This window comes from Cupressus sempervirens, chromosome 4, assembly GCF_028749045.1.
Source record: "Cupressus sempervirens isolate cs-2001-9-10 chromosome 4, ASM2874904v1, whole genome shotgun sequence".
Taxonomy (NCBI): domain Eukaryota; kingdom Viridiplantae; phylum Streptophyta; class Pinopsida; order Cupressales; family Cupressaceae; genus Cupressus; species Cupressus sempervirens.
In genome coordinates, this window is record NC_143121.1 from 600127604 (window position 1) to 600151515 (window position 23912).

Below are 23912 nucleotides of genomic sequence, written 5' to 3' on the forward strand. Positions count from 1 at the left end.
TAGGAAGGGTTGCAACTCTTGCCTAAAGGATGACATGATGAAGTGGTTTGACCTCTCCCTCATATAGGAAGATACAAAAGGGGAAAGGATTCATTTGAAATGGGGATCAAGAAAGGATAGAGGAAATAAATGTTTGTTTTATAATAAAAATAGAGGAATTAGAACAAATCTTATTTAAATAAGAAGTGTAGATCTGATTGTGAAAGGTTGTATCCCTTTCAAAGGGCATAAATAATAAAGGTTGTACTCCTTCAAGGGTGTTAATGGTGAAGGTTGTGTCTTGTGACAAAGTGTATTTATGATGAAGAGATTTGACCTTTTACTCACATTGAGAGATATAAAGGAAAGAAGGTTCATTTGAAAAAGAGGACGGAGGGGATTAAATAAGAAATGAAATACATAGAAGATTCATACCAAAATTTTGGTCTTGGAATATATGCATAGTAGTGGAATCTAGATTTATATAACAATCATGCTTTAATTTAAAAGATGTATAATACATGAAAAACAAATATAATTAATGGCCTAGTCCTTAGTGTTCCGCTAATGCCTTCATAAGTATAGGAAGTTTGTGTAAGGAGACGCAGAGTAAAGCCTCGCAAGGTAGGTGAATCCCAAGATGGGATATTGACAAGCTCCAAAAGCCTTACTCTTTTGCTAATGCTTTCATAACGATAGGAGGTTTATCTAGGGAGAGGTAGAGTAAATCCTCACAAGGTAGGTGAACCCCAAGATGTTATATGGACAAGTTCCATAAGCCTTGAGGGAGCCCACTTGTAGATTGGTTTGCATGTACCCTAGCACAGTATTCCCACCATTTTCTATAAGGTTAGGAAAGTAGTCTAATAAATATATACATGCTGTAGCATTTATATCTATTAATAATAGTAAAATCAGAATTATCTGGTATGTTTTATTTATAATACATGAGATAATAGTATACTCATAGCTTATCCTTAATCACTCATTGTAGCTCCTTAAGAGGATAGGTTGGTATTGTGTAGGGAGAGACAAAATAAATCTCACAAGATAGGTAAATCCCAAGATAGGATATGGATGAGTCCTAAAGCCTTGAGGTAGCCTAATTGTAGATTGGTGTCAAGCACCCTACGACAAGTAAATCCCCATTCGACTTAGGGTTGAGTTTAGGAGAGAAGTAAGGAATTAGGCTTAAAGTATGTTAATTGTCAAATGTATTATAAAATTACCATTGTTTCTTAATTCAATCCAAATTAATTGCATAGTGATTTATTTCAATCATTTGGAACTGGCAGCCTCCTAGCAGGGGGCATTACATCCCCCAACTAGGTTGTTAGTTTAACAGAACAACTCACAACAACAATGGGTTCATGCATTATTTGTTCCGATCACCCAATAGAAGACACAATGCTGCTCCAATGAGGTCAACTACCACTCTAATCTGCCCAGACAACTTCCAACTGCTGATATAGATGTCCGTAAGTAACCTTAAGGAAGCATGATGGAGATAGTTGACTTTGCATGCATCATATCGATGTTAAAGACGATCACAAACCTCGTTTGAACCGTTCTTCACATCATTGACTTCTTGTTCAACATTTTATAATACATATATTACCTTTATGGTTACTTACAGTATATTATTAATAGCATGACAATCTCTAGATGACTTATAATAGTTGGTTGCATACCTGTATTATAAGTCATCTAGAGATTGTCATACAAAAAAAAAAAACTCATCTTTATAGCAGTCCATGCTTCCTCTGACAGAAGAAGGGTGCCAACCCCCTAGTACTATTTGAGAATACCACAATTCAAAGGAGTAGAGGGACCTCTATTGATCAAATATACAACAACATTAACAACCTTCACCCACATACTTAAGGGAAGCCCAAAATGCAACCTCATGCTCCTTGCATGCTTCTAGACACCCGTATCAACTTTCCATAATTGTGCTTCACTGGGAACCTTCTAGACTTGAATTGTAACATGCTAAAAGTTTCTACGAGAAAACAACGACTAGTTTGTTTTTTTAAAGCAGGGAAAAGTTGAAGTAAACTAGATTCAGAACTTAACTAAACTAAATATCATAACTGTGCTTGCATATGTAAACATTTAGAACAACTAAAGAAAACAACCACATAGAAGAGTAATTTGACAAGTTTTCTAGATTAAGGAAATAAATTTAATCATTTGGAAAACTTACGTATCTACATAATAATTATGCTGAAGCAATTGATAAACGGAAAGAGAACGTACAGTGCACTACGAAGTAGAGAGAAGAGGCTGCCTTGAATGCCTTGTCTTTAACTTGGGTGTAGAGAATGTACAGTGCACTACGAAGTAGAGAGAAGAGGCTGCCTCGAATGCCTTGTCTTTAACTTGGGTGGGGGAAAAGTATCATCAGGGTGTTTATCCATCCAACCATGGATCACTATTGATCCTCCCTTGCACACTTCTTTTTGAAGTGGGTCTGGCCCTTCACAGGGATAAATAAATGGTAAGGTTCAAGTCGTCTGGAACTGGTGTACCCTACAAGCTTAATTGGTTACGCCCTATAGCTGCTGCTAACTTGGCGTAATTACTGAAGTTGTATCTGGGAATCAGAGATTGACAAGCATCACTGATTCTGATGCACCTTGGCCAAGGATTCATATTCATCGAAGTCATGAAGTTAATCTACACCCTATCCAACTTGCACCATCTAAGCTCATCACTGGGTAGTCCCGGTTATGCATCTATGAGGACATCAGGTTATGAGGACAGATTTCTTTAGTCATCCACTCATAAGAATTTCCAACGAGGCTTATCATAACATTTGATAATATAGAGCAAGCTGGACTATACCAATCCTCTATTCTTAGCATATAATTCCTAATCAATTTTAAGGGTATTAAATTTCAGTCTCCTAGTCTATGAATTCCGGTTATTGAAATAGACCATTATCCTTTGTTCATTGATACTCTGAAAACACAGTGATGTGGTAAGGGTTTTGTTCCATGGAGACAACCATGGAACATAGTGTGTATTAAGAACTTGAATCTTTCGATCCTAATTCATCCAAGGGAAAAGAAGGTGGAAGCAACTCAAACTCTACTTGATTGTCCGTGTGAGAAGACCCTATCCTGCAATATAGGACAGCAGTAGATAAGTATCTAATAGCTTCAACAAAAGTAGTTAACTAGTGTATTGCCATTGAAAGAATAGTAGTAATAGGAACGACTTACTCATAAATCAACAAGAATGTCATTGTTCTCGTTGTTAATATTTTTAGTCCAGAAATTGGATAAACAACAAAAGAAGAGCAGAAATAAAACACAAAAGATACAATACATTTATCCTAGGAGAACCCTTCCACTTGAAGGGAAAAACACAGCCACAACAGTAAAATGTCTCTTTATTGATGATAAAAGTTCAAGTACAAAGCTTTCACTTCATGCCATTACAATACACCAGTAATCATAGAAATAGATTATGTTTTGACTCTCCATCTTACACACGAAGGTCTCTTCAAAATCCAAGACTCCTCATATTTCCAAATATACAACATTAAATATTTTTCATATGTGTGCCTGTTTGCATGATGTATGATATGTCTTTTTATATAATATCTCACAAATGTCTCTTTCAGCTTGAAGTGACCATAACGGTGATAACAAACACATTTCCATTTTATATGAACAGAGAAAAAGATCTCTATCGCAGCTACAAATTTCAACACTTATGAACATGTTACGTGTACAGTCTTTCTTTAAATTTGATCTTGGTGTCTGTTGGGTATCACTAAGAGATACATGATTATTGTTTTCCTTTTGTTTTGTTTTGCCAAATGTAATTTCAAGATTACTTACTAAGTTTCTCCTTAACGCTTGAGACATACTGTTATAAATTAATATTATTGATCTATGACTCAGTCGTCCATTCCAGAAATGCAATGCTATCCTACCACTTTCAGAATTAACACATGATACAGAAAGTTCTTGCAGCTAGGATAACATGTATAATGCGCTTATTTTCTTGTCAAAGACAAGAATGAACATTTACAACAAGGATTTTCTATTCATTAACCTTTGCTAGAGCAATTATCTTCAGCTTTATACATGTGATTTAAATTGTTAGTTCATTAAGCTATGGTGGAGAAGTTTCTAACAAACTTCTTTTCACATCTGCAAATGGAGAAATAAGTATGTTACGTGCATGAGCAAACAGCTACTAGAAGGCACTATCCAGAACTTTATGGATGGAAAGATTCAGAGCTAAGTTCGATAGTTGTTTTAAAGTCCTTTTCGATTGATGTTAATTGCTTCTAACAAATTTCAATCAACCACTCATAAGTAAGGAAGAAGAGTTACACATTATCATTCTCACATTACTATACTAATAGTAATGTAAGAAATAGAGAAAACAACAATAAAAGAGCATAAACAAACCACAAATCACTCAATACATTTATCTTGGGAAAACCCTTCCACTGGAAGGGAAAAACCCAGCCACACCAGCAAAAATGTCTTTTATTGATCATAAAAATATTCAAGTATATAGCTTTTTACTTGATTGATTTACAATACACCAATCAATCATATAAATAGATTGCATGAAACTCTTCATTTTTCACACGAAGGTCTCTTTGATTCCCAAAAATAAGACCCGTCACATTCTCATATATTCAATACTTCACATTTACATATGCATGCCTCTTCGTATGACGTATGACACATTTTTTTGGCATAATATTAACTTAAATATAATCATAAATATCTCTTTCAGTTGAAGATGACCATAACCATCATAACAAACATATTTTTATCTCATAAAATCAGATATAATGATCTTTATCGCAGTTACAATTTTCAACAGTATCTAACTAATTTTAGTTGCGAATTTTTTTGTTTCAAAAAAAAAAAATAGAGGATAATTCTATTTTTACGAGATATGCAAAAGATTCTGGTGCCTCCTTAGTGACTTGAGGTTGTCTCTAGTGTTGATATGTGGTGACTAATCACGAAAGGATTTTTGAGTTGACTCATCAAGGATTTTTTCTGTTAACTTGTCAAAATTATCTAACTTTCTTAAGTGGCAAAAGCTTCTATAAAATGGCTCAAGGTTAGAGAATTTATAAGGGTATGGTAAGATTGTAGCTTCTTGTGGTGGTATTGAGTTGTAAGGGTGATTGTAATCAGGTTGTAATCACTAGATAATAAAAATATTAGACTCGCTATTTGGTGGACGTGGCCTAGGATTGGGTGAACCACGTTAAATCTTTGTGTCGTGTTTTTTTCTATGTGCATTATTATTTTTTGATATTGGATATATTTACATATAATTGTTATTTTTGTCTCGTTAATGCTAACAAGCGGTATTAGAGAAAGGTTGTTTCCAGTAATCCTTAGGAAGATCTCACGGTTGAGTGGGAGTGATGGCAGATGAGGGAAAGTTGAAGGTTGAAAAGTTTAATGGGCTGAACTTTTAGTTATGGAAAATGCAAATGGAGGACTATCTTTATTAGAAGGATTCAAAAGGTTCCTTAGTAGTAGCAAAAATTGTGAAAGTAGGCACATTATATCTTTGTACAGGTCATATTGTTCCTTCTACTTTAATTGTTTCAGAGAAAAATGAATGTTCAAGAACGATTGCTACAATTGAGCAGGAATAACAAACAATTGCTGTAAATTCTGAAATAGCACTATGGCACAATAGACTTGGGCACATGAGTGAGAAAGGTACGAAATTACTTCATTCAAAAAAAATTTACCAGGTCTAAAATGCATCAATAAATTGTGTGTATGAAAAAAAAAAGAGTTTTGTGAAGAGCGGGAAGGAAAAGAAAAATAAAAAATTAGAGCTTGTGCATACAGATGTATGGGGACCAACTTAGGTATCTTCCTTTAGTGGCTCTCACTATTATATTACATCATTGATGATGCAACTAGAGAAGTATGGTTTTATGTCCTTAGACAAAAATCTGATGTATTTTTAACTTTGAAGAAATGGAAATGCTTGGATGAGAATGAGACGGGTAAAAGATTAAAATGTCTCAGATTTGATAATGGTGGTGAGTATTGCAGCTATGAATTTGAAGATTATTGTTCCACTAATGGTATTCGTAGGAAAATACATGTTCCAGTGACTCCATAAGAAAGTAGAGTGGTTGAACGCATAAATAGGACAATAGTGGATCATGAGGTTGCATGTCGGGCTTCCCTTACGCATGTGGGTGAAGTTTGTTAATGTTGTTGTATATTTGATCAATAGAGGTCCCTCTACTCCTTTGGGTTGTGGTATTCTCAAATAGTACTAGGGGGTTGGCACCCTTCTTCTGTTAGAGGAAGCATGGATTGGTAAGAAGATGAGTTATTTTTTTTTTGGAAACTTCAGTTGTGAAGCACTTGCACTTATAGATTCTAAAAATAGAACCAAGTTGGAAGCTAAGTCAAAGAAATGTGTATTTGTTGAATATGGCATTGATGAATTTGGTTATAGATTCTGGGATTTTGAAAATCATAAAATTGTAAGAAGCGGGGATGTCATATTCAATGAGAAAGTATTGTTCAAAGATCTGTTACAGCAGCATGAGAAGAAAGAAAATGATTATGCAGTGTTAGATGATACTCAAAAGGATGATGCCAACAATCACTCATGCATTGCAACCACAACAACAAATAACATACACCCCAGTGAATGTTAGACAATCAACAAAACTACGTAGGCCTCCAGAAAGATTTTCTCCCTCATCATATTCCATTTTATTAACAGATGTTGGTGAACCTAAATATTATGATGAAGTTGTGTAGGTGGATATAAAGCTTCAGCGGGAGTTTGCAATGATAGATGAAATGGACTCCTTGCTAAAAAAATAGACTTGGGATTTATGTAAGTTGTCTGTAGGTAATAGGACTTTGTAGAATAAATGGGTTTATAGACTAAAAGAAGAGAATGAAGGTAAGAAAATATTTAAAGCCAAGTTATTTGTAAAATGATTTGCACAGAAAAAGGGTATTGATTTTTATGAGATATTCTCTCTTGTTAAAATGACTCCATTTTTCTTGTGTTGTTAAAATGACTTCTATTTGCACTGTTTTAAACTTTAAGTGTCGTGGCTACTGAAGATTTGCATCTGGAGCAACTTGATGTTAAAATAACTTTTCTTCATGGTGATTTGAATGAAAAGATAAATATAGCACCACCACAAGGATTTGAGGTCAAAGGTAAGGAGAATTTAGTGTGCAGGTTGAAGAAAAGTTTATATGGCTTGAAGCGAGCATTTTGACAATGGAATCGAAAATTTGACAGTTTTATGCATGAGCATGGATACATTAGAGTCATTCAGATCATTGTGTTTATTTTAAGAGGTTGGATGATGACCGCCACATTATTTTATGTTTATATGTTGATATGCTTGTAGCTGGGTCTAACATGGATCACATTAAGGGGTTAAGACAACAATTAGTACATTCATTTTCTATGAAGGATTTGGGGGCAGCAAAACAAATCCTTGGTATGAAAATTTGCAGAGATAGGAAGAATAGAAAGTTGACATTATCTTAGCTTGATTATATTGAGGTGTCGCAACTTTACTCTATGGAGAATGCCAAAGTTGTCAGCACACCTTTGTCTGGTCATTTGAAATTGACTAAGGAAATGTGTTCACAGACACAAAAGAGGAGGATAAGATGTCCAAGGTACCTTATGCTTCAATTGTAGGGAGTTTGATGTATGCCATGGTATGTACTAGGCCAAGTATTGCACATGCAGTGGGAGTTGTTAGCAGGTATATGAGTTATTCTAGGATTGAGCATTGAAATGTAGGCAAATGGATTCCCATATATTTGAGAGGAACATTTAATAAATCTTTACATTTTGGGGGTTGTACTTCTAATTTACTAGACAGAGTACTAAAGGATATGTATTTACTGTTGGTGGGAGAATAGTGAGCTGGGTTTCCCAGTTACAAAAAGTGAATGTTTTATCCACTACAGAGGTAGAGTATGTTGTTGCTACAGAGGCAGCCAAAGAGATGATATGGCTTCAATTCTTCATAGAAGAATTGGGACATCCACCGAGGGATAATTATTTGTATACAGATAGTTAGAGTGTCATTCATCTTGCCAAGAATTTTGCTCTACATTCAAAGACAAAACACATACAATTACGGTACCATTTCATTAGGTCAGTTTTGGATGATGGACAATTAAAGTTGGACAAGATACATATAGATGATAATCCAACATATCTGTTTACAAAGGTCGTGACGAGGGAGAAACTGAACTCCTCTTCAAATTTGGTTGGTCTTCTAGCCAGAACAAAATAAAGGAACAACTGAGTTCAGGGTGGCTCGATCCAGTGAGAGATTGTTGTCTAGTCTAGAGCCTGATCAGTCCCCAAGTGGAAGATTGTTGATATGTGGTGACTAATCAAGAAAGGATTTTTTAGTTGACTTGTCAACCATTTCCCATGGTTGACTCATCAAGGATTTTTTATATCAACTTGTCAAAACTATCTAGCCCTAATTTTGTAAGCGGCAAAAGCTTGTATAAAATGGCTTAGGGTTAGAGATTTTATAAAGGTATGATAAGATTGTAGCTTCTTGCGGTGGTATTTAGCTATAAGGGATTACAAATTGTAAACAAGATGTAATCACTGGATAATAAAAATATTGGACTCATTGTTTGGTGGATGTAGCACAGGGATTGGGTGAACCACATTAAATCTTTGTGTCTTGTATTTTTTTCTATGTGCATTATTATTTTCTGATATTGGATATATTTGCATGTAATTGATATTTTTGTCTCATTAATCCTAACATCTAGAAACTTGTTTCAGTGTCAAGAGTAGAGGTGCTTGCCAATATACATCAAAGAAGTTTGCATGTTTAGACGCATCAATTGATTAAGGACAAACAAAAGGATGCTTTAGCTAATATCAGAACTATGACCTCTTTCTTTCCAACCCTTAATGTGTGTATTAGACCTTGGGTCTTTATTTGATAACTTTCCATCATTTCAGAATAACTCATATAACCTATGGGAAGTGACTCAAGGCTAGCTCTTGAATATATTGTAAAATCATCTAGAAGCAGAGAAATTTCATCCCATCAGCTGTCCTTCCTCTCAAACACTTCAGATCCACCAATCATGGGTCATGCGCCCAAGGGAAACAACAATTTGCTGTCTCAAAATGATTAATAACTCAAGCACTGGTTATGTATATTTGAAATGTTTATTCATATGGGACAATGTATCAGCTGTAAGTGAGATTTTCGTTGATGAATACAAATGTACAGATGCAATGGGAGATCTTATTGGAAATCAAATTTGATAGGACTAGAGGAATCTTTCATATTAATCTTTGACAATGTTTATCGTGAAGCGTCCCAGTAGATTTAAAATTTTAAAGTAATGCAAATAACTTGCCTCTTTAATTTCTTTGTGAGTTTGTAAAGTTGGCAGGTTAGATTAGTTGTTCGGACACATTGCTCCTTGAATGTGCCCATAAATTTTTCGATAAATGTTATGGAGATAACAATGAGTTTCTTCCATTGAAAACATTCCATCGTTGTATCCAGTGCTATTAAATAATCACTGCTAAGTACAAATTGTTAGTATGCTCAAAGGCTTAATGTAATGTCTCTAATGGTTTTTAAATATACTTCTAGTAAAATAGTTGTAAACTTAAAATGGTTTTACAATTTTTTGCTTGTTTCTATTCAATGCACCATTCTTTACTGTAATCTTATTTTATAGGTTTAAGAATCGCTCACTTATTTTTATGGAGGTAGTTCTGAATGTATATTTCATATATAGACATTTTTTATCTATATGTGCATGCCTGCAGAATTTTAGGTCTTGTTTTGTATTTAATTTATTTTGTATCTTACAAAAATATCTTTTTTCATGTAGCATCTTCTTGATTGTTTCACCTATAAAGCAGTCAAGACTGTTCTTACACAACTGTATGAGATGAATCCGACCGAGTACAGGTGGTTCTACAAGTATGTATATAGCTTTGATCTATGGTTATTGTTTTCAAATTTATATTTAGTATGTATATAGCCTTGATCTATGGTTATTGTTTTCAAATTTATATTTATTAGCAGCTGAAGTCTGATTTATTTTGTTTAAGTTTTTATTCTGGCCATTCTTTCTTTCCTTCTATCCTTCTCTCTCATCCTGATGATGGATCACAGAGTGTGATCCGAAACATTGATGCTACAAAAACACACACAATCGAATCCAGAAACGAAATTACATTACAAATGGATTGCGGAAATCTGATATTGTTAATTGCTTAGGTTTGTTAGTATTCTTGAGCGACAACATCCAGATTCTAAAATGTACTGGTAGAATAACACATTGACTGGAAAATTAGAAGTTTAATGGAAATAGAGTCATATTGATTTGGCCAGTTCAATGTTGCTACTTTACATTGTTACTGAAGCTCATGATGCGTTAATACAGCTATCTGGCAAACAACAAACCCAATGATGGAAAACGTTTCCTTCGCCTTCTTGTACAGGTAATATATGAAATTATAACATGATTGGAATGATTTAAAAAGTTACAGCATAGTGTCTATTATTTATAGATGTCTGCAAGCAGATTTTGTGGCTAATTCTGCCTCAGGAGTCCACATAAAGCAAATTTTCTTTGTCATCTGTGCTAATTTTAAATGGGATTTCCCTTACTTAAATGAATGTAATTTATTTCCTTATCAGGAGAGGCAACAACTAGGAGAAAGGGTAATGGTAACCCGACTTCATCTGTTCAATAAATGGGCCAAGGTAGATTGTGTAAATTTTACATCAGCTCAGTTTTTGTATCCTTATTGATACCTAAAATCTTTCTTAGAAGCATCACCTTTCTTTAATTCAAGTCACCATACTAAGGGATATGAAAGAAAAACTATTTGTATTTAAGGCAAAGTGTCTCAGCCAACTATTGGCCCATGGTTATCAAATCTATCTAACTTCCCATGCTAGTTTTTCCATTTCTGGGCTGTCAACTTTTAACTTTCCTGATTAGAAACCTTTTATGTTTGATTTTGGCTTTCCAGCGATACAATCATGGGGACATGCACAAGGCAATCACTGACCAGAACTTGGAGCTGATGCGAGAACGACTAGTACAAACAATCAGATGGCCTTCGGACAGTGAGAGTGATTATGAAAATAATGGGTGACAGGTTTGCTTGATCAACTCTAGTGGAGTTGAACATTAAAAAATGGAGCAGTCGCTACATTCATTAAATATTAAGTTGAATTATCTATGTATAGAAGTTCCTCTGAGAAGAGGCACTATAAAAAAATTGTTAAAAGTATTTGCTAGGTACAGCTAATTCTGAGAAGCTTGATATAAAGCATCATGATATTCTTCTGCACTGCATCCATTGTTTTGGGTGGTGCACATGATCAATTCAAAATCATAATTATATGAAGGCCACTAAATATATCAAGGTAAAAATTTAATATCTATCAAGGCAGTTGGATTATTGGGTGCCTTCAAATATCATTTGTATTATCAAACATTTTAATTTTATATCAATTGTAGCATGTTCATCACCAGTTTTTCTTAAGGTACAACTTTAAGGCCACCACTTCTTAGTCTTATTATTGTTAGTTTTCAGACAATTCAGGTTAGCCAAATACCATATTTGAGCTGATTAAAGTCTATGAATCATCTGTCTAATCAAACAATGGGATGTTATACACATATTGGGCTTTTTAGGCTTTAGCCAATAAGTGATATTTTTGCTAACAAAAGGATAATGCCATTCCAGTAGAATCCTACATTTCTTCATATCTAAAAGAGCTTAACCAGCTAGATGTTTAAATAAATCGTGTAAATATTTACTTGGATGTTCTCAAGCATTGTATGAATGTCAGCCACTTTGTTGATTCACTGAAGCTTCTTTCTTTCTGATAGCTCAAAATTTGTATACTGCTTGATATTTCTCTTTATCAGCTTGCATTTCGACAAGAATTGCAGATGGATGATACACTGATTAGAGAACATCAAATGTTTGGTAGTGACCCTAGAGCATTTCTCATCCTTTTCCAAATTCTCTTTTGATATTGCACCAATCAAATATATCTCTTTTCAGTTCTTATTTTGTAGCTAGCCAATTCTTTTCCAATCATTGTAGTTGCATTTTACAGATTTAATCATTAAATGAACAACTAGAACAATAGATAAAATTACTTGTTTGGCAACACATCTTGATTGAAGACCTCAAAATTGATATAAGAGTTTCACAAGATCATATTCTAGCTTGCCATGTCAACTCATAGCAATTGGCTATTGATCAATGATATGACTTGTCAAATTTCTTAAGAGATATCCATCTGAGTTTCACAGTGATATTTGGAGATATATACGCTTATTTATTTTTCCAAAGGGGGGGTCCATGTTTATAACTGTATACGTTTGAAATTATAATTTTATTTTTGAGCAACCGAAGAACCTTCTACATCAACTACACACTTATAAACAAGGTTTGATTTGTTTGAGGAAGGACAATAGAGGGAGAAAAAAATAGATCTAAGGACCAAGAAATGCCTAGTATTTCAGATTACAATAGCAAAAGAAAGATTAATCTAATGAAGCTAGTGTTTATAGCTGCACTTCTGTAAATTGCTTGAATTGTATTGTAATCTAAGGTCTAGAGTGATGACAATCCTTAGTAACTAAAACTGTTGATATAATTTAACGTGTTGAATTATGTACACCAAAGTGATATATGAAAAGTGGGTCTTAAATAACCACTTTTTGCTGAAATCGGGTAGAAATCTGAACTTGAAGACGTAATTTGAAACTTAAAGCTTGAAGATTTCGAAAGAACAAGAATTGTATTATCCAAAATACTGGTTTTTTCAAAAATAGATAGGATGAAGAGGATCAAACATTTGTGCATAAAAAAACATTCTTGTTTTTTTAGCAAAATACGATTTAGTGTTTGGTGTGCTCCTCCCAAAAATTTTAGTTGCTTTAATTGATAGGAATATAGTCAAGAGTGAGCATTAGTTGTATATATTAATGTAATATGTTGTTAGAATATCTTTTTGATCATTTTTCAAAGCATCTACTTCCTAAAAATTAGATCACCAAATATGCATGTTGCATAACTTGGTCTAAAATAATTAAAAAAGCAAAAAAAATCTCAATATGCAATAAATGAAGCATAGAGTAGTATTATATAATTTATTTCAAAATTGAACAAGTAAGTCAACTTACCCAAAAAAATTATACATCTCTCATAGCTATGGAACCATTAGTAAAAGAAAAGAAAAGAAATGTATTAATGTAGTTCAAGTCTAAAAAAGTATGGTTAAAAGTTCAAAAGACATGAAATTATGGTTGTATTTTTTCTATAACTTGATAAGTAATGTGTAAACTTGATGAGAATATACGTGACTGTTGTTAGTTATTCTGGCATCTTAACTTGGGCTTGACCATGCTAATGATGGGATTGACTGTATCTGGTGTTATGCTTCTGTGCTTGACCAAGTTATTTCACCCGTTCCTTCAATGATGATAATAATTCTTGAATTGATGAATTCCACTGGGTCTGATGTCGGGTGTATATGGCTGCGGCATTCAATCTTCTTAATATCTTCGGATGTAACAAGATTCTCTTCTTCTTTGATTTTACTTAGTCGAATCCAATACCTCTACTTCCTGCCATGAAAACCAAGATATCTTCTTGTCCTCTTCGATAGGTATCGATTACCCATTTATATGCATGTATGGTTGCTTCGGTGAACACCTACGTCTTTAGCATGTGTTAGTTTGGCTTCTATGTTTGATAACTATATTGAGTCTAATTCGATTAAGTGTGATAGTTAAGTATTAAAATTAAATTCTTTTGATAATTACGTTAAACATTAGAAAAAATAAATTAAATTGATAATTACTCAGAGTTAATAGGTAAGAAAGAAAGATAAATGTTTTATTTATTTATAATAAACATCTATGTACATGTCTCTTATCTTATTTTGGGTTTATTAGAATCCTTTCGTCTCAATATTGCTTGTCCTCAAGCAATTTGAGGCCTTCTTCTTTTTCCCAAGTGGTATCTTCAATTGGCAATACCTTCCATTTGATTAAGAATTCTCTGATAATTCTATTTCTTAGTGTTTTCTCTCTAGTTTCCAGAATTACTTTTGGTTCCAAAAAGAGTTGTCCTTCATCATCAAGAGGAGGTAATTTTGCACAAGGGGCTATCTGTTGGCCTAGGATCTTTTTGAGTTTGGATACATGGAACACATTGTGGATCCAACTATTGCTAGGTAATTCTAACTCATAGGCTACCTCGCCAATCTTCTTGATTACTTTATATGGTCCATGAAATCGAGGTTTGAGTTTCTCCGTCCCACTCTTCTTGATAGATGATTGTTTATATGGTTGTAATCACAAGTATACTAGATCTCTTTTAGTGAATCAACATTCCACTCTATTTGTATCTGCATACAATTTTTGTTGATTCTATGCTATATGCAAATTATGTTTCAATTCTTTTATAATATCAATGCTTTGTTGGGCGAATTCTTGTGCCCTGGGAACCTTGCTTTCAGGAATGATGATGTCTCTGAATGTGGTGGCTTCATAACCATATAGTGCTTTAAAGGGGCTCATCCCTATGGACATGTGATGTGTTGGATTATAACAATACTCTTCTAGGTGTAACCACTTGATCCATGCAGTTTGATGTTTGGTGACATAATTTCTCAAGTACCCCTCTATCCATTTATTTACAATCTCAGTCTATCTGTTAGTTTGTGGATGATAGGTTGTGCTGGGTGTGAGTGAAGATCTTGCTAATTTAAACAATTCTTGCCAAAATTTGTTGTTTGTATCACTTACAATGTTCTAGGGTAATCCATGGAGATAGAAGATTTCTTTACAAAATATTTCTGCTATTTGGGGTGCCTTGAATTCAGTTGAAACTGGGAAGAAGTGTGCAAATTTTGTGAGTCCATCCACTACTACATAGATATTGTCTTTCCTTTTAACCTTGGGAAACCATGTTACAAAATCCATAGGCATACTTTCCCACTTTTGGTTTGGAATGGGTAATGGCTATAGTAATTGTGCAGGATGAGATTGTTCTGCCTTATTTTGTTGATAGGTTATACATTCTTGTACATACTTTTGGATGTCTCTTTTTAACCCTTTCCATGAGTATCTTTCTTTGATATGTTTATATGTTTTGTAATATCCAGGATATCTTACTAATGGGTTGTCATGGTATTCCTTCATAATTATCCCCTTCATCTTTGATTTTGGGGTCAAGTAGATTCTTCCTTTGTAGAAGATGATGTCATTCGAAACTTTGAAATCTCCATTAGGTGCCTTCCCTTCTAGTACTTCAGTCGCCAATTGATCCTTAGCGTAATCTACTATTATTTCATCCTTCCAATCTTTGGAGATGCAAGAGATAGTATTGATGTGGGGTCTTTTAAATAAGGCATCCATGACTCCGTTATTTACTCCTTTGACATACTCTATGTCAAAATCATAGGCTTGAATCTTGCTTACCCACTTTCGTTGCCAGTCATTTAGATCCTTTTGACTTAAGAAGCATAGGCTATTATGATCTATTTTGACTATGAATTTTCCACAAACTAAGTATTGACGGAATTTCACCAAAGCATGAATTATTGCCAGCATCTCTTTATCATAAATGGAATAATGTTTTTCAACTCCTATGAGATTGCGACTTTCAAAAGCTATAGGATGTTTTCTTTGCATCAACACTGCCCCTATCCCTTCTTCGGAGGCATCACATTGTAGTTTGAATGGCATGGAGAAATCTGGTATGGCTAATACAAGACATGGACTCATAGCAACCTTAAGTTGTTTGAAAGCTTGTTGTGCTCTTACGTCCCAAGTAAAGGCTCCTTTCTTAGTCAATCTATAAGAGGGGCTGCAATTTTTGAGAAACCTTTAACAAACCTTCGATAGTAACTGCATAGTCCCACAAATCCTTTGAGCTGTGTAAGACTTTTTGGTTTTGGCCACTCCTTGATAGCTTTAATCTTTCTTCTCCTCATCCATGCTTACTCCTGCTTGGTTGATTTTGTGCCCTAGGTAAAGTATTTCCTTGAGTCCAAATTCACATTTTGAGAGTTTAGCATATATAGACTCTCTCTCTAAAATACTCAAGACTTCTTTGATGTGTTCTAGGTGCTCTTCCCATGTCTTACTGTAGATAAGAATATCATCAAAAAATATGAGGAACTTTCGTAACTGTTGTCTGAAAGTATGATTCATATAAGATTGAAAAGTTGTCGGTGCATTTGTGATACCAAAGGGAAGCACCAGGAATTTGAAATGTCTGTAATGGCATCTAAATGTTGTTTTTGGCACATCGTCTTCTTTCATTCTGATTTGGTGGTATCCTGAACTCAAGTCAATTTTGGAAAAATAACAAGCCCCATAAAGTTCATTCATCAGCTCATCAATTCTAGGAATAAGGTATCTGTTTTTAATCATTTTTTTGTTTAATGCCTGATAATCGATGCACATTCTCATTGTACCATCTTTCTTTTTGACTAATACCACTAAGGATGCAAACGGGCTGCAACTGGGTTATATATGTCCCATTTCTAAGAGCTCTTTGATAGTTTTCTCTATTTCTTCTTTGTACTTGTGGGGGTGTCTATAAGGCACAGTGATTACAGGTTTTGCTCCTTCTTCCAATTCAATGGAATGTTCAAAACCTCTTCTAGGAGGAAGCCCGAGGGGTATATCCTCAAACACCCTTTTATATCTTTTAAGGATTGGTTGAATCTCTTTATGGAATGTTCTTTCTTTAGGGGGACTATTATCCAGGATCATACATTGGGCTATCATCTCTCCTTGGTCATGTTTTAATATTCTCTCCATTTTATTACAAGATACTACCTTCGTTGCTCCATCGAGCATTCCTCTCAAGCTTATGTCTTTCCCTTCATGTTTGAAGCATATTTCTAGATTGGGCCCATCCATGATGAAACATCCTAGGAAATTTTTCTATGACATTCCTAGGATGATATCATTTTGTATATTGGCTACATAAAAGTTCCTTTTAATTATGTGTCCTTTAGTGGTGATTTCTACTTGTGTGACCATCTTTTTACACCAATCTAGGGTGCCATCTGCCAACTTGACCCTAAAACCTTCAAAGTCTTGGGTTTTTAGCCTTCTTTTTGCTACTAAGTGTTCGCTGATAAAGTCGTGAGATACTCTGGTATCCACTAATGCAATTACCTTTTGTCCTCTAAGCAATCCCTTAATATGAAAGGGCCTATTTTCATCTTGGGATATGATTGCTCTTGCTTGTTTCTTCGATTTGATTTACTTGTGCTCGTTTGCATTGGTGACCTCACTCCCAGGGTTCCCTACATTTAAAACACATATTTTTTTTGGATTAACTCTTCTCTCTTGGGGCATTTCTGTCCAATACTCCATGGCTTGTTACATAAGTAACATGGTTTATCTAGGTTATCCCTTCGGGTGCCTTCTCTCCGAGGAAAAGTTTTGGAGGGAAAGTTTTGAGTTCTTTCCTTATTGCCTCTTCCAGATTTTGTGGTTTGAGGGGTTTTACCATAGCCTTGATGAAATCTTTAAGTCCTATAAACATACGTGTGAGTCTCTTTTGGGATATATCAGGAATCATGACTGAAATTTCTTGGAATTGTTTGACATATTCATGTAATGTCCTTATTTGCTTAAGGTAAGTTAATTCTTGGAAATACCATTTAGTATCTTTTTCATCAAATCAATTCATGAGTTTTTGGGAGAATTCCTCATAAGACTTCACATCTTTATGTCCCAATGAGATATGTCCTTGGGTCCACCAATCATGGGTTGCTCCCCCCAAAAGGATTATGGTAAATTGGAGGGCTTCTTCTTCCATCATGGGGTTAAGGATGAAGAATGTATTTAGTTTTTCTGGCATTGATGGGCTGACATCTCCCCCGATCCATTAAAAGTTGGGATTGTAACCTTTCTTACTTTGCATCTAAGTTCCTCATTCACATAACCTCTAGGCATTTCTCTTCTCTTATCAACACAAAATTCCCTAAAAGAAATTGCTTCTCTAATTTATGGTTCTAGGGCTGCATATGCTCTTGCAATCTCTTCCATGCTAGACAAGGGCTACTCTACCCCTTCCTCCTCTCTTCGGTTTACTCTTCTAGGTAAGAATGTAGGTTGGGGCGGACTCGAACTCGAATTTATATTATTATTTTCAAAATGGATTGAACTAGTTTCTCCCTATGTTTGGTTGACCCCTTAAATTATTGATAGAGTTTCCCATGTTTTGTAAGGCTTGAAGGAGGGCCTGATTGGATTTCTCCATTTGGTTTAGTATGGTTTGATTTGTTTGAGTAGTTTGCTCCATACAAGATCTCACTTCGTTTGCTAAGTCGTTCATTGTATTTTTTTCCTCCTCTTGTAAGTGTGCATAGGCCTTCACTCACAAGGTGGCAAGATTATGCTCAAATACCACTCTAATGTCCCCACTACTAGGGTAGATGTTGACTAGGTCTTTGTGTGATGTTTTACTTTGGTTGAGTATGAATGTTGTAACCTACAACTACTAGTTAGTGAAATATTGAAAATTAGATATATAGAAACATATACATAATATTGGATTGCCTAAAAAGTTAAGTTAAATTCTACCCCTACTACCCTTCCTAATCATTTAGAAGAGTCTCTTTCTCAAATCACCTAACCCTTTGATGAGAAGGTCATATCTCGATTAGGTGATCTTCATAGAAAGGAACATCTTCCTTAAGCCTCTTTTGTGATCTCTAGTATACTACTTGGTAGAGATCCCACCTCTAACCAAGTCTATTGTCTCTGACATATGCATATGTTTGACCACTACTATATATATATATATATATATATATATATATATAGAGAGAGAGAGAGAGAGAGAGAGAGAGAGAGAGAGAGAGAGTCCCTAAGGAATTCTCTATAAATTCCTTTCTAGAATCCATTTTGGATTCCTGACATTCAATTATGAATGTCCTCTTATCTCTACAATCCTCTATAGAATTAATAGATACCCTCTACCAAGGACCACTTGGCCTCTAGGAATGTGATCTCTAATTAAGAGATATATAGCATACCTTTGTCTGCAAGGCTTAACTTTGATCACTTGATATTAATCTTAAATGTTTGATTTTTTATTGACTGATGGTGGCTCCTCTTACATGTATGTTGTTATTCTGGACCTTACTTGTCTGCATGGCAGTCACTGAGTGTTCTTTCTAGAACCCATGTCAATCTTTATAATCTCACTATGATGTTGGTAACTACAAGTTTTTTACTTCTCTTCTAGTCGTACTTGCCTCTGTGGATATACGTGACTATTGTTAGTCATTCTGGCATCTTAACTCGAGCTTGACCATGCTAATGACGGGATTGACTGTATTTGGTGTTATGCTTCCATGCTTGACCAAATTATTTCACCCGTTCCTTCAATGATGATAATAATTCCTGAATCGATGAATTCCCCTGGGTTTGATGTCGGGTGTATATGGTTGTGATGTTCAATCTTCTTAATACTTTCATATGTAACAAGATTCTCTTCTTTGATTTTACTTAGTCAAATCCAATACCTCTGCTTCCTGTCGTGAAAAGCAAGATATCTTCTTGTCCTCTTCGATAGGCATTGATTACCCATTTATATGCACGTATGATTGCTTTGATGAATACCTACTTCTTTAGCATGTGTCGGTTTGGCTTCTATGTTTGATAACTATATTGAGTGTAATTCGATTAAGTGTGATAGTTAAGTATTAAAATTAAATTAATTTGATAATTACGTTAAACATTAGAAAAATAAAATAAAATAGATAATTACTTAGATTTAATAGGTAAGAAAGAAAGATAAATGTTTTATTTATTTATAATAAACATCTATGTACATGTCTCTTATCTTATTTTGGGTTTATTAGACAAGCCTAATCCCTCTATTCCATGGTATGATAAAGCAGCCTATCAATATTGCAGACTACACAACTCTTGCATGGTTTCACATAAAGAGAATTCTTGTCAAATATTTGCCACTACATCATTTAGAATTTTGTCTTCTACATGACAACACAAGCAAACCTAAAACTTATAGTTCAACTATTGACTAGGAGAAAAGTATAAGAACATCGCCATCAACAAGATCAATCCATAAACCATGTTGTTTGGATAGTCCAGACCTAATTCCTTCTGATTCCAAAAGTGCTTGCCTCAACTTCCTAGACATGTCTCTACTTGCTACTCTCCCTCTCTCTCTATCTCATTCTCTCCTCTTGTCCCAATATCTAAGCCTATCTCTCTCACCCTTCCCTTTGCTCTCTATCACCCCTCTCTCCTCTACCTACCTCACATACATTCCCTACTCTATATCGTACCCCTCTAACATTTCCCACCTCCCTCCCTCATTTCGTCTTTCTACTTACCTTCCCTCCCTCCCTCTATTTATCTACATCAATTTCTCTCTCTTCCTATCTCTCTCAACCCCTCCCTCCCCTCTCTAGTCCCCTCTATCTCACTCTCTTTGTCACCTCCGATCTTTATACCTCTCACTCCCCATCACTCTGTCTCTCTATCTCACAGTAAATATCGTTGTTTGATTAGGCAATTCAGTTTAGCTTCTCCAATGGGTTTTTTGGTCTGGTTACATAGAATTCAACAAAGGTGTTATGTAAACATTGATATTCTTCTTATGTATTACAGTGCATGGGCTCTGGCTCGCATTCCTTTTCATGGCGAAGTAGATGCGTTTTGAAAGTTTTAACAGCTTTCAGACAATGTGGAAGGAGTATCCTTTATACAATAACATTTCATCGGCTATTCAATCATAAGCCTGAAACATGATATGCGTACAAGTAGCCTTCAATAAGTGGAGTTGGGGGACTCTAGACACATTTTTTATGTGTTTCCCTTCGTAGTCATAGAATTGAAGGCATCGTGAACTTTTGAACCGCATACAAGCACAAGTTCAAGATTGTCCCTGACTTCCCTACAACAAAGCATCGGATTCAAAAATATCGTGACTTTTGGCAACAAATAAAATTTGTTATGTTTTTTTTGAAGTTCCTTCGACTGGGTGAAATCTATAGAGGCTTCAGATTCTTATAGGAGTTTTAAATCTCTGACTCCTCTCTCATGAAATGTACGAAGCTCTTACATATGCGACATGAATGGTAGAATAAGAAGCTATCACAGCATAATTAAACTTTGTGTTCTGTCGAATATGTATGCAGAATGTCAAATTACACACCAAACACAAAAATTGTTCAACATTCTCAAGCGGATAAAATTATTGGATGCAATGCTAAACTCCATAGTGCATGCAAACATTCTCCCAAATGACACCAAAAGTGAAAACTTTGCAACGTGATAAGGATAGTCACCCAAATGTTGCTGCCCTGGTCGCTGCGCATGCTAAGTCTGGAACCATAGACATTGCACGAGAAGTGTTCGACAAAATGCCGTGTTAAATAATGAGGAATCTTCGACGAAGCATGATATGTTCAATCATGTGTCTCAAAGGGGCGGGTTGGTACCACTTTAAGCAGTGGTTGCAGATTGTGCATCCACGGGATTGTTGAAAAGGGTTTAAAAGCTTTTAAATAAATGCAATTAATAGGTACAAAGCCGAATGAAACAAGTTTTACCTGTGCCTTTTCAAAGCTGGGGATCCTAAAAATTGGGATCTGTAGACGCGTAAAGTGTTTGGCAGTCACCTCAAGGAACAAAATGAAACAAGAACAAGATGTGCACAAAATGTATTTGGTAAGTGCAGAGGAGAAATTTAGATGAATATCACGTGCATCTGCAGATACATTGTTGAATGATTAGGGAGAGGACTCAATAGTTGAGCTGGGTCTAATAGTCGATTTCTCTATCCTGAACAGAGTTCAATTTTCCAACACATTTTTATTACTATATATTGTAATTAATCGATCCATTTGTAAATATAAAAAAATCTAAATTTTGATAAAAAATATACCAATACTTAGAACACATGAAAACTTATAGATGTTATAGAACAAATAAATATATGAAATCATTAATGAGGGAAATAAATAATTTTTTGTTTCAAATAAAATATCATAGATATTTCGTGTCACTCAAAACATAATATGCTCAATTAAATAAACATTGATATCTTAGTGTACAAATACTACTCTTATGTGTAAAACTATTGTGGTAGCAATATATGTAGAGAGAGAGAGAGAGAGAGAGAGAGAGAGAGAGAGAGAGAATCATATCAATAATATGTCTCCTCACAAATATAAACGGTGAATACTAATAAATGTCTCGTGTTTTCTTATGAAATGTGTGAGATTGTCAAAAACTTTTAGCGTTCAACTAATGCTCCCTTTGTGTTGGTTATAGGTTGTATTTTATATAATAATGTGTTATTTTATAACAACAAATTTTTTTTTTTTGTTGAAGTATTCATCCTTTTCTGTTATATATAACAAATATTTATGATTAATAATAATTATTTGGTCCATTTAAGTTACAGATATGTTACATTTCATATAGTTATACAATATTCTATTAACAACAAATAATGATTTGAAATTCAATTATTAGATATTTTTAGATTAAGCTTTGGTCAAATGTTAAAAAAATAATTTTAGGACACATCTCACTAGGTGCACTATTTTAACGAGTTGCGTGATGAGTGACAACTTCAAACCTTAGTCGTAGATAGTTCAATGTCCATTTTACATTTCTAAAAAAATGATCTTATGATATTCCATGTAGCGGCTACATGTTGACGAAGTTAGCCCTCACGACTATTGGTTCCTCTCCCCTATAGGCATTCAATATTTTGAGAAATGTCAAAGCTAAAAGGAGAGAAAAATTATGCTAGTAGCAGAGTCTCTGATATTCACTGAAATGGAAAGGAAAGGATGACAGTATTCATATGATTTTGGGTTTACATATGGTGATAGTGATATGGAACTACTTCAAACTCCTTCACGTTCCTTGTAGGAGGTACCTAACTGTGCCATAAAGTACATACCCTACTCTAGCGAGATGATAAATATGTTGACAAAAAAAGAAATTATGTAACACCAGTCCATGTACAAATGGAGGTAACAACAAAAATGGAAATAGATCATAGTTTCAATATTGGGACTTGGTACAATTGGTCTACAATTACAATAGCAAGGGAGGAAATAAGGTTTTAATATCTTGGAAACATTGGTATAATATGAACTTCTCTTCAACATTGCCATAGGGGCTATGAAAAATACATTATTGTTGATATCACAACCTTTGAAAAAAAGATTTCTTGTTCACTATTTCAACTAATTACAAAACTATAGAGAGTCATTCCTCTAGTGGCTTTAGAAGTCATTCTCAAGTACCATGGCTTGTTGATTAAAAAATTATCAAAATGGAGTACATTACATCTAGTTTGCCACTTGGCCATACCAATAAATTATTTCATCAGATGCACTATGGGGAATTCAAAGGTTTTCTTTTTTAGTATAATAGATAATTAAAGAATAAATTAAAAAAGGAGGGTAAGGGCATCGAGGAAAAACTTTTCATTTTTGATAGAAATTGGAAACAAAAAGTTATTTTCCATTAATTAACTCTCAAGAAACTAAAAAGGCCCACTGAAGAAGAAATTGATGGGGGTTTGAATTCTGACCCAATATGTATTGACAAATGTACAGAAGGAGACAATTTTATTGATAGTGTTCCAGGGGTAAATTGGAAAGGTCTTTCTATTTTCAAATATAACCATTATATAGGGACATTATGAATTTTGTGTCATTTTTTGTATTAAAAAACAAGAGGAGATGTATTTCAACACTTTGTGTTTGTTTGTATTCATTTCAATTACAAATTGGCCTAAGTTATTATAGTTGCTTATGATGCTTTCTTGTTCAATTTGGTTATCCACAGTTCTGAATC

At 34.5% G+C, this 23912-nt stretch overlaps 1 protein-coding gene and 1 long non-coding RNA gene across 3 annotated transcripts in view; one reads left to right on the forward strand and one right to left on the reverse strand.

The window, feature by feature from the left end:
• Positions 1 to 3075, reverse strand: part of LOC149562640 (uncharacterized) — a 40029-nt gene extending 36954 nt beyond the window's left edge. The window contains exon 1 of the long non-coding RNA XR_016363964.1: positions 2239 to 3075. This is a non-coding gene — a long non-coding RNA (uncharacterized LOC149562640). The remainder of the gene's footprint in view (positions 1 to 2238) is intronic.
• The window catches only part of LOC149562641 (chaperonin-like RbcX protein 2, chloroplastic), a 47059-nt gene extending 35523 nt beyond the window's left edge, over positions 1 to 11536 (forward strand). For both annotated transcript variants that reach the window (XM_089826107.1, XM_089826106.1), the window contains exons 3-6: positions 9876 to 9967; positions 10434 to 10491; positions 10691 to 10756; positions 11029 to 11536. In XM_089826107.1, the coding sequence (XP_089682233.1) occupies positions 9876 to 9967; positions 10434 to 10491; positions 10691 to 10756; positions 11029 to 11154 (342 nt within the window). In that variant the 3' untranslated portion in view covers positions 11155 to 11536. The remainder of the gene's footprint in view (positions 1 to 9875; positions 9968 to 10433; positions 10492 to 10690; positions 10757 to 11028) is intronic.
• Positions 11537 to 23912: the final 12376 nt, after the last annotated feature.